The sequence below is a fragment of the Antennarius striatus genome, chromosome 11, assembly GCF_040054535.1.
Source record: "Antennarius striatus isolate MH-2024 chromosome 11, ASM4005453v1, whole genome shotgun sequence".
NCBI classification, from domain to species: Eukaryota; Metazoa; Chordata; class Actinopteri; order Lophiiformes; family Antennariidae; genus Antennarius; species Antennarius striatus.
The window spans coordinates 21,238,389-21,250,713 of record NC_090786.1 but is presented as its reverse complement, the minus strand read 5'-3'; the positions used below and the strand labels follow the sequence as shown (position 1 = coordinate 21,250,713).

At 45.7% G+C, this 12,325-nt stretch overlaps 1 protein-coding gene across 1 annotated transcript in view; it reads left to right on the top strand.

Annotated features, from left to right (window-relative positions):
* The window catches only part of LOC137603825 (rho-related GTP-binding protein RhoQ), a 41,361-nt gene that overhangs the window by 16,120 nt on the left and 12,916 nt on the right, over positions 1-12,325 (top strand). Inside the window, exon 3 of the mRNA XM_068327623.1 lies at positions 11,975-12,139. Within this exon, the coding sequence (XP_068183724.1) occupies positions 11,975-12,139 (165 nt within the window). The remainder of the gene's footprint in view (positions 1-11,974; positions 12,140-12,325) is intronic.

Sequence of the window (12,325 nt, the reverse complement as noted above, 5' to 3'; positions counted from 1 at the left end):
CTCATAGGTGTTGCCATCACTGAGTAGAAACATATTATTGCTGTGGTAATCTGTTGTGTTCAGGATTACCATGCATCTTCCTTTCCTAGAAGGATGGCGATGTTCTGGTCCTTACTCAGCACCATCACTGCCCTCCGTTCCTGGGTGGAGAGTTTGGAAGTAGGGACCTTAGCTTCAGAAAGGGCTGCTATTACCTTTAGCCTTAATTCCTCTGCTTCTGCTGTGGAAAGGTTGTTCTTTTTAATGGCTGATTCTGTAGCAGTAAGGAGGTCCACAACCGGTACGTGCTGTGGGGTGATGGCAAAGTTCAATCCTTTGGTGAGGACGCCCTTCTTTGGTTGGGTGAGTTCTCTGTCTGATAGATTCCTCACCCTTCTGTCCTGTGCATTATTTGAAGTTGTACTCAGTGTACTCTGTTTCCAGCTGAGTACACTGTATGCCCTTGTATTTTTGCTTGTCCGAGATTGGAGGTTTATAAACTTACATCTTTGCCTTTCCTTACCCTTCATGTGTTGAGCCATTTGAGCCGTCTCAACAAACTTGGAGACCTCCTCTAGGATCGTAGCTGGCAAAACTGACGTTAGTTTCATGAAGCGCTGGTCACCCTTTGTATTTAGGCCTGCAGTGGTGAAGTGGACCTGCCTCACAATCTCATTTAGGAGTTGGTTTTGAGCCTTCTCCAGGATGATGTTTGCACGGTGTCCCCTCACTGAAGATCCTAGCCGTAAACTGTTTGGGATTACATATTTTCAGACAGGTGACAGGTGTGTTGCAAGTAAGGTACAATTAGTCACTCGCCTATTGAGTGACTATTTTGGAGAGTAAAGCACAATGCAAAAGTGCTTTAAACAGGTTTTGCTGGAGACATGACAATTGTTTTGTATAGGAAGAAGGCCTTGGTGCCACTCAAGACCCTTGGACATAACAATGGTACCCAGATTAATATCCACAGAATTTGATGCAGACACAGGCTGCAAGATTCCTCAACAACACATTTTAGGATGCTGTACTAGTACAATATTAACTAACCAGACTACTTTGTATTTTTTTATGAATTTTTATATTTCATTTTTTCTACTCATATTTTCTGTTAATAGAAAGTGTAAGCCTTCCTTCTGGTATTTATAATTTATTTATTCCCACTCTTTGAAGCATGGTATGAAGGATCCTGCGACAATATTTTCACATTATTGTTGTGCATCATCATCATCATCATCATAATAGCAACAACAATAATAATAATAAAAATAATAGTAATAATGCCTTGATTAACTGATATTAGTACGGTGGAGAGTGCTGTAGGTAGCACTGTTTTCTCAGAGCAAGGAGGTCCGAGGTTCCATTCCACCTGGGAATCTGTCCAGTTTGTATGTTCTTCCTATGTCGGTAAGGGCTCCTCCGACTATTTCCCACCACCAAGAAACCGCAATTTAGGTGGTCACTGTAAATCGTCTGCAAGTGTAAGAATGACTCGTTATTGATCTTCTGTGTGGCCCTATGGTTAGCTGTTGTTTAATGTGTGGTGTACCCACCTCTCACCCACAAAACCTGCGACTCATATTTCAGATGAGCAACTTTGCCTTCAAGAAGATGGATGAATGAATGAATGAATGAATGAATGCTGTAGTAATATCACTGCTTCTGATACTTGGCATTAGTGGGAGTAGTTAAGGTTGTAGTTGCACAATTCAAGATCACATATCTAACATGTGATCTTGAAGTTTCCTTAAGATCACATTTTCCGGTCTATCAGTGACCCTTTTTTTATGGGGGTTTTTATGGGTAGGTGACTCATATTCAGGTGCAACTTTTGTATCAAAATCTATAATTTAATGTTTGTTATTTTCACACTGACTGCCACGAGAGGGCGCTCTAGGCTTGTGTGCTAGTACCTACTAATCGTATTACTCCTGTACCACTTCTTCTTCTTCTTCTTTTCCTTTTGGCTTTTCCCTTCAGGGGGCGCCACAGCGAATCAATTTCCTCCATCTAACCCTGTCCTTTGAATCCTCTTCTCTCACACTTATCTTTTTATTTATGGTAATTTAAACATTTATGAACCCTCCCCATACTGATATTAAACCCTCTTCTATCTGTATTATCTCTTCCCACACTCTGATAGACTGTTTAAAGCATTTTTGTGTCTCACGTAAGTCACAGACTCACAGAACGGAGCGCACTTCTGGATGCCGTCAGCCAATAGAATGCGCGTACGGTATCACGTGACTGCCTACTAAAAATCCGCAATGAAGTGGAATCGCAATCGTTGTTGCGTGAATTCACGAAGGCGCACTGTTTATCTTTATTCAGAATTGCAAATATTTCTGTTTGATAGTCAAAACTAAAACTATGATTTTAGTTTCGGACAATGCCAGAAAATACGAGTATGGCTTCCAGTTTTTGGCAGTTTTTCCAACATAGATTTGTTTTGCTTTTGTCAAAATTTTCTGTCAGGAATGGAGATTTAAAGTACCTCATCTTCAGTTTCCATCTGAATACATTCTACAATGGGCTACTATACTTTCTGGCCCTCTTCACAGACATATTCCCATTTCACAATAATAACATTCATTTCCAGATCCCACTTTTCTTCAATGTTGAGAGTATTTCCTGATATGTGGTTGTAAACATTTATAAAGTTGTGAAACAGCTTTTGGGCATTCCTTACCTCTTGTGATTTATATCCAAACATATTCTATAGGAGTAGGAGGTTGCCTGAGTATGTTCCACTCTTTATGTGACATTAAATAACTTTTAACTTGAAAAAAAAAATTCAGGGAGATTAGACCTTATTCTAAAATTTTCTTGCAATTGTGTCAATAATTGCAGAGTATCCCCTTCAAACAGTTGATCTATTGTAACACGTTCCGTATTTTCCCGTTCCCTGAACTCTGCGTCTAAAGTACTTGGGAGGAATTCCACATCTTCAGCAATGTACATCGCCCTTTTTTTCCTGCCCAAAATCCTTCAGGGTGCAATTCATTAATTCTTTATTTATTTTAAATTTTCTCATACTATTTTGCCCTCGGAATGGCAAAGATTCAAGAGGTATTTGAGGGCATGAGTTTTTTTCCAGACCTAGCCAGTTTGTGTTCTCGTTTTGCATGAGCCATTCAGACAGTCCACGGAGTTGTGCTGCCCAGTAGCATCATTTCAAATCCGGGTGATTGAGTCTTTCCAAATTTTCTGGGCAGTTGTCTTTCACAAATATTTTCAAAGATGTTAAAATGTAATGTGTAATGTAAAGCTACACTATAGATGTTTAACATCTTCATTTTAATCTTATGCCATCAGTATTTCAGTTGTTCCTGTCGGGGTTTACTGTAGGACCCAAATGCGCAGACATCAGGTAAAAGGAAAAAATAGATTTATTTAACAATAAATGTGAAGCGATGATGAACCAGATGATCAGGCTGAACAGGTAAATCGACAGGTGAGGAGAAAACAAGCAGGCGGCTGCAAATGGTTGTAGTCCAACAGGCAACAGACCAGAACTGGAACACGGAGAGAACAGACTTATCAAAAAAAGTCAAGGTGCAAGTTCAAGTGAGCCAAGGTGTGGGTACTGACAAGCAGTACAAACAAACTGGCGATGAATGGTGGAAAACTGGTCCTCATGAAGGTCTGGAGATTGGAGATTGGTCACAGGTGTGGTGCTCTGCTGCCAGCAACAGCCACACCCAGGTAGGTGGAACTATGAGGGACTCAGAAGAGGGAGAGAGAGAGAAGCAACTGCAAATCCTGACAGTACCCCCCCCTCAACGACCGCCCCCTGGCGGTCCACCGGGCTTGCCAGGATGGGCACGGTAAAAGTCCATAATCAACTCGGGATCCAGGATGAGGCTGCGGGACACCCAGGAATGCTCCTCCGGACCATAACCCTCCCAGTCAACCAAGTACTGGTAGCCACGGCCACGACGGCGAACATCCAAAAGACGGCGAACGGTAAACGCGGGATGGTCATCAATGATCCGGGGGGGAGGAGGGGGATCGGTAGGAGGGCAGAGAGGACTAGAGTGGACCGGTTTTAGCTGAGACACATGAAAGGTGGGGTGAATTCTCATGGAAGGCGGCAAGCTCAGACGAACAGCAGCAGGGTTTACCACTTCAACAACCTCAAATGGACCAATGAAACGGGGTGCCAATTTTCTAGACTCTACCTGCAGGGGAATGTTCTTAGCAGCCAGCCATACTTTTTGACCCACTTGGTAGGGCGGAGTCGGAGTCCGGTGTCTATCAGCAATCCGCTTGTTTCGCTCAGCGGAACGAAGCAAGGCTGAACGAGCACACCTCCAAATCTCCCGACAGCGCCGAACATGCTCTTGGACGGATGGAACAGCAATCTCTGCTTCCTGTTCAGGAAACAGTGGAGGCAAATATCCAAGAGCACATTCAAAAGGGGACATACCAGTTGCGGCTGACGGGAGAGAGTTGTGTGCATATTCCACCCAAGGGAGATATAAACTGCAGTCTGCAGGATTTTGCGCCGCAACACAACGAAGGGCAGCCTCCAAGTGTTGATTAGCCCGCTCACACTGGCCATTAGTCTCTGGATGAAAACCAGAGGACAGACTCACTTGAGCACCCAAGGCTTCACAGAACCGCCTCCAAACCTGGGAAATAAACTGTGGTCCTCTATCCGAAACAATGTCCAGAGGAGTCCCATGTAACCGAAAGACGTGTTGGACCAGCAAGTCAGCAGTCTCGCGGGCAGTAGGAAGCTTGGGTAAGGGCACAAAATGAACAGATTTAGAGAAGCGGTCAATTATGGTCGTAATTATGGAGTTACCTTGAGAGACGGGAAGACCAGAAATGAAGTCAAGGGCTATGTGAGACCAGGGACGAGTTGGAATGGGTAAGGGGCGGAGAAGACCAGCTGGCCGTTGATTGGACGTCTTCCCTCGAGCACAAACTGTACAGGCTAAAACATATTCTCTTGTGTCCTTCTCCATTGTTGGCCACCAGAAATGGCGTCTGAGGAGGGCTAGGGTTCGGCGAATTCCCGGATGGCAAGCAAATCGGGACGTATGCCCCCACTGGATGACCTGGGAACAGACAGCCTGTGGGACATACAAACAGTTGGGATGACCATTACCCGGATCAGGATCAGTCTCTTGAGCCTTCCTGATGCAAGACTCGATCTCCCAAGTAACAGCAGCTAAAACACAAGAAGGTGGAAGAATGTTTTCAGAAATGTCAAGTGAGTCTGCAGGAGAAAACTGTCGGGAAAGGGCATTGGGTTTGGTGTTTCTCGAACCAGGTCGATAGGTCAAGGTAAAATTAAAACGTCCAAAAAACAAAGCCCATCTAGCCTGACGGGAGTTGAGCCGTTTAGCAGACTGGATGTACGACAAGTTTTTGTGATCTGTCCAGACAACAAACGGGTGTTCTGCTCCCTCCAGATAGTGTCGCCACTCCTCCAAGGCCAACTTGACAGCAAGTAGTTCTCGGTCGCCTATGGTGTAATTCCGTTCAGCGGTGGATAAACGGCGTGAAAAGAAGGCACAAGGATGCAGTTTCTGGTCAGAGGCAGATTGCTGTGACAAAACTGCTCCAACACCAGTGTCCGAAGCATGCACCTCGACGATGAACTGCAGGGTTGGGTCAGGATGCGTGAGAACAGGTGCTTCAGTAAAACGTCTCTTAAGAGCCTGAAAGGCTTCATCCGCATCTGAAGTCCACACAAAAGGAATCTTTGGGGAGGTGAGACAAGTAAGAGGAGCTGCCACTTAACTGTAGTTCCGGATGAAACGGCGGTAGAAATTAGCAAATCCGAGAAACCTTTGAAGTTGTTTACGGGTATCAGGGACTGGCCACTGCGAAACTGCTTGGATCTTCGAGGGATCTGGCTTCACCTGCCCGCTGCCAATGATGTAACCGAGAAATCCAACTGACTCAACATGGAACTCACATTTCTCTGCCTTGGCGAATAGTTTGTTCTCCAGCAGTCTCTGCAGCACCTGACGGACATGGGTAACATGCTCATCTACAGAAGAAGAGAAAATCAAAATATCGTCCAAATAGACAAACGCAAAGCGATTCAAAAAATCCCTCAATACATCATTGACCAGGGTTTGAAAAACTGCAGGAGCATTTGTCAACCCAAAAGGCGTGACCAGATATTCAAAATGGCCCAAATGTGTATTGAATGCCGTCTTCCACTCGTCCCCCTTGTGAATGCGCACAAGATGGTACGCATTGCGAAGGTCAAGTTTAGAAAAGACGGTAGCATTGTGAAGAGATTGAAAAGCGGAGTTGATGAGAGGAAGAGGGTATTTGTTTTTCACTGTTATGTTATTTAACCCACGATAGTCAATGCAGGGGCGAAGTGAACCATCCTTCTTACTAACAAAGAAAAACCCGGCACCAACAGGAGAGGACGAAGGTCTGATTATACCCGCTGCTAGAGTCTCTTATATACTGTTCCATCGCTTCATTTTCTGGTTTGGACAAACTGTACAGACGGCTGGAAGGCAGAGTTGAACCTGGGAGAAGGTCAATGGCACAGTCATAAGGTCTATGGGGTGGAAGTGAAAGTGCTTGCTCCCTACTAAAAACTTGTGCCAGATCATGATATAAATCAGGAACATTACTGAGATCTGGAGGCACTGGAGAGGGCGTGGTGGAACCTGGTGGTAGAAGAGCAGACTGCAAACATTTCGAGTGACAGAAAGAACTCCAACTTAACACTTTTCCACTGACCCAATCAAAATTTGGATTATGTTGTTTTAACCAAGGATATCCCAAAATTAACAGAGTCTGAGGTGAAGAAATTAATTTAAACTGCAGTTGTTCTTGATGGTTGCCTGATAACAAAAGTTTAACTGGTTCTGAGCAATGGGTCACTCTTGAGATTAGCTTCCCATCTAAAGCATTTGCTACTAGCGGAGTAGCAAGGGGTATCTTATCCAACCCAGTTTGTTGAGCCAGATTACGGTCCATAAAATTGTCCTCAGCTCCGGAATCCACCAGGGCAGTCAACGGCAGAGTAGAGTTACTAAAACAGAGCATAGCAGGAAGTAACATCTTTGTTGGGGGATTGGAGGTGGAAACGTGGCTCACCAGCACCCCCATATTTACTGATGAGCCCAGTCTTTTGGCCGAACAGGACATGTGGCGAGAAAATGTCCCTGAATCCCACAATATATACAAACACCAGCCCTGATTCTACGCTGCCTCTCATCTGGTGTTAGTTTTGCCCGAGCCACTTGCATTGGCTCCTCCTCAGAAGTTGCAGTAGTCGGGACCACAGGCTTGTGAGGAGGGGATGTGCTGAACCTGCGTGGTGGGACACTGCGAGGGTGAGACAAGGTGGAAATATGGTGGCGGGAACGCTCCCTACGGCGCTCGCGGATTCGATTGTCCATTTTAATGGATGTCGAAATTAAAGAATCAAGATTTGCAGGATCTTCTTTTACAGCAAGTTCATCCTTCAATTGTTCGGAAAGTCCATTCAAAAACACGCTCTGCAGAGCCAAATCATCCCACCCACTCTCGGCTGCTAGAGTCCGGAATTCAACTGAGTAGTCTGCCACACTACGAGTCCCCTGGGTTATTGAGAGGAGCCTCTTAGAAGCTTCTCTACCCTGGACAGGATGGTCAAAAACCTCTCAGCTCCTGTTCAAAAGTCATCTAATCATTACGAATCACCGGTTGGTTTTGCCATTTTGCAGCTTCCCATTCTAACGCCCTCCCGTGGAGAAGTCCCATAATGTAAGCAATTTTAGAATTGTCAGAGGCATAGGTGTTTGGCTTTTGACTAAAAACTAGTGAGCACTGCAGTAAAAAACTCCCACATTTACCCATATCACCTGAATAATGGTCAGGGTCCGGAATGTGCACTTCTCTGAAGGACGGCGGTGGAGACTGAGGTGCAGCAGAGGCTTGAGGCTGAAGTGAAACAGGCTGACCTTGAATACTGGATGTGGAGAGTTTGCCGGCAAGTTCCTGGATCATAAAGTTGAGCTGGAAGATCTGGTCTTGTGAAGTCTTTTGACTCTCCAAGAGGCTATGTAGCAGCTGCTCATGTTGTCCAAGTAGAACTCCTTGATTTGCAAGAGCCAGGCGGACGCGATCTGAATCCGTCTCCGCTGGGTCCATGTTGGCCAGTTCGTTCTGTCGGGGTTTACTGTAGGACCCAAATGCGCAGACGTCAGGTAAAAGGAAAAAATAGATTTATTTAACAATAAATGTGAAGCGATGATGAACCAGATGATCAGGCTGAACAGGTAAATCGACAGGTGAGGAGAAAACAAGCAGGCGGCTGGAAATGGTTGTAGTCCAACAGGCAACGGACCAGAACTGGAACACGGAGACAACAGAGTTCTCAAAAAAAGTCAAGGTGCAAGTTCAAGTGAGCCAAGGTGTGGATACTGACAAGCAGTACAAACGAACTGGCGATGAATGGTGGAAAACTGGTCCTCATGAAGGTCTGGAGATTGGAGATTGGTCACAGGTGTGGTGCTCTGCTGCCAGCAACAGCCACACCCAGGTAGGTGGAACTATGAGGGACTCAGAAGAGGGAGAGAGAGAGAAGCAACTGCAAATCCTGACAGTTCCTTTTAGAAATGAAATTTCTAGAAAACTAGAAGTGAGCATCCTATGGCATGAGATATAATAATAATAATAATAATAATAATAAAGTCATATATTACAGTTATCATTCATTAACATTAAAAATTAAATCAAGTTTATTAATTCCTGAATGTGCACAAGCCCATGACACATACGCACACACGCACACACGCACACACACACACACACACACACACACACACACACACACACACACACACACACACACACACACACTCACACACACACACACACACACACACACACACACACACACACACACACACACAGGGGGCCTGCAAGCATGTGAATAAGAGGTAGAGTGGCTCTTTCATGGTGCGCCCCAATGAGCAACTCATAAAGGGGACGATGCTTTACTCAAGGGCACCTCGGCAGTACTCGGGGTGAACTGGCACCCCTCCACTGCCGGTTTACTCTTCAAAATTGTTTGCCCAACGTTGGTCTTGAACCAGCAGGTAGGTAGGTATAGGGCAACTACACACAGACTGTCCAGAAGAAGGAAACTTTTAAATAGACAAAGAGGCAAGAGACATATAATAAATATAATCATATAATATATGACTGTACAGACAAACATCCTACACTAACATATAAAAAAGGAAGAGCGCAGAATTGCAAAATGGGCCCCAGATCCCAGTGGATTCTAAGCTAGACACCCACATGTTGGCCAGGCACGTCCATCATAACATGGTACAAGACACCGTCATCACCCCACCCCCCGTCCCACCCCCTATCCCACAAGAGTTGCATTGTATCCTCTGATGCCACGGGACATTCAGAGGGTCCTCATACTCTGTGAAGGAGCACCATCTCCTTCGTCTTGGAGATGTTCAGCTCAAGCCTATTCTGCTGACCGCACTCCACAGAGTCTCCTGTATGCCCTCTGCTCACCCTCTCTGATACATAACACAATTGCAGTGTCATCCAAGAACTTCTGCATGGGGAATGTACCCGAGTTGTATTGGAAGGCTGCCGTATAGAGGGTGAAGAGAAGGGGTGAGGCACAGTACCTTGAGGAGCCTTCGTGCTGCTGGTCACTACTGATGACAAAATGACAAAGGGTCCCCCATACGAACATACTGGTGTCTGTTGAAGAGGTAGTTAGTGATCCAGCTGACGACGTTGGGGTCCATAGCCATAGAGGCCAGTTTCTCCTGCAGGAGCAGGGGCTGGATGGTATTAAAGGTGCTTGAGAAGTCGAAGAAGAGCACCCTTACAGCACAGCCCCTGGAAACCAAGATAGGTCAGTGCTGTCGAAGCAGTCCATGAGCATCTCCTCAGCTTCTGGGGACCATCTCCTGATCTGCTGGGTTGTATCTTTACCAGAGGGATGTAGGTGGGCTGCAGGTGCACTAGGTTATGATCTGATTTTCCTGGGGGAAGGGAAGGTGGCTGTGTAGGCCTCTTTGGCATTGGTGTAAAGCAGATCAATGGTTCTGTTCTTCTGTGTAGAGCAGTCTACACACTGGGACATGATGAACAATCAATCAATCAAGTTTTATTTATATAGCGCTTAATCATGACAGCAGACATTTCAAAGCGCTTTAACAGACAGAGAAACCCAACTGAACCCTCCAGAGCAAGCATAAGCGACAGTGGCGGGGAAAAACTCCCTCGATGAGGAAGAAACTCCGGGCAGGACCCAGACTCTTTTGGGCGGCCATCCGCCTCGACCGGTTTGGTGGAAAAGAAATCAAAGGAAGACAGGAACAGCATCAGAGAGAGAGAGAGACAGAGAGAGAGTGATAGATAGGCCAGATAGAGACAGTATCAATATGGTTAAGGTTGATAAAGTCAAGGCACAATTACAGCTGTGTGGATGACTGTATGGAGGAAGGAGGAGGAAAGGAAGCAGGACCCCAGCCGATGGATAGTTGAGGGGTGGTACTGGTGGGCTTGGAGGATAAGGTGCACAGCACATGGAGAGATGGGGGTGATACTGGTGGGCTCGGAGGTGCAGGTCCACAGAGGAAGGTCCACAGCGGCTGGGCGGATGAGGGGTGGAAAAGTAAGATGACACCAAGGAAGACAGGCAGCAGGACCCCAGTCGATGGTTAGGTGGGGGGTGATACTGGTGGATGGGAGGTGCAGGTCCACAGCAGATGGTCCACAGCGGATGGGCGGATGAGGGGTGGAACAGTATGGTGGCGCGGAGGAAAAAGGAAGCCGGACCCCAGCCGATAATTAGGTTAGGGGTGGTACTGGTGGGATGGGAAGAGCAGGTCCATAGCAGATGGGCGGTTGAGGGGTGAACCTGAGAAAAACCTGGGAGAACATAGAGCACAGAGACTCCAGGGAAGAAGTTTAGTTAGTACGGTGTGATTGGAGACTTGAAGAGTGAGGTCAGAGAGGAGGAGGAGTAACAGAGATGGTTGGAGAGAAGGGGGAGGAGAGAGGAACTCAGTGAGTCTGGATGTTGAGTCTCCAGCAGTGTAGGTCTATATGAATATAAACGTAGTAACCTAAGTTGCCATTAATTGTAAAATTTATGAAAAAGAAAAGTTTTAAGTCTAGTCTTAAATAGTGAGAGGGTGTCTGCCCCCCGAACTGAGGTAGGGAGGTGGTTCCACAATAGAGGGGCTTGATAGCAAAAGGCTCTAGCCCCCGTCCTACTTTTATAAATTGTAGGAACCACCAGTAGGCCAGTATGTTGAGAGCGTAATGCTCTAGATGGATTATAAGGAACTAAAAGTTCCTTCAGGTAGGTCGGTCGAACAGAGCTTCCCGGGGAAGGGTCCGAAGAGCAGAGGTTGTGACACAGATGGTCTCATGTTCTGTCACAGGGGCCACTCTGGCTGTTATGTAGACAGCCAGGACAATGTGAATGTGAAAACTCACGTGCCAGATAGTAGGGCTCGATGCTAACAGGTGCTAGCTGCAAACGGGAACTGCAAACCGTTGATTTCACCGTCACATGTATGGGGTGGCACCATCTGTTGTTCGTGTAAATTAGTCCACCTCCTTTCTCCTTCCCAAAGATGTTTCTGTCCTGATCTGCTCTTGTGGAGGAGAAGCCGGTCAGTTCAATGTTAGTGTTGGGGTCGTACTGTAGTCCATTAGCCATGTCTCAGTGAAGACAAACAAGCTGGTCGCTCTGCAATGTTTTTTAGCCTTCATGAACAAAACCAATGGTACACAATTATCAAAAAGGTATCAAAGCAATTTTGTTTCCAAAGGTCTGCCTGTATTTGCAGCCAATTCATGAGTTTTCTCCGTCCGATATCAAGATAATTTTCTGTATGAGGGACAATGAAGTACATTTTTTTTCATGAAACATGAGTTATTTCTGCTCAGTGGCTCCTTAATCCTCACTACAATGACCACTCAATGTCCCATGAAAAATCAAATGTTAACTAGTACTGTCTCATCTTTTTTTCAGGAGGACTATGATCGCCTCAGACCGTTGTCCTATCCAATGACAGATGTCTTCCTCATTTGCTACTCGGTGGTTAACCCTGCCAGTTTTCAGAATGTGCGACAAGAATGGGTGCCAGAGTTGGAAGAATATGCACCCAGTGTCCCCTATCTGCTCATCGGCACCCAGGTTAGTGCTCTGATGCTGTGGTAACGCGAGAAGCATTCAAAGTCATGTCAAAAACACAATCTGTCACATCTTAGCCAATTTAATTTTTTTGGTGTGTATAAAATATATGTAAGATAGACATTCACAGTTTGACCTTGAATGTTGTGTTAAATTGATCATACAGAAATTATATTTTGATATCAGTAA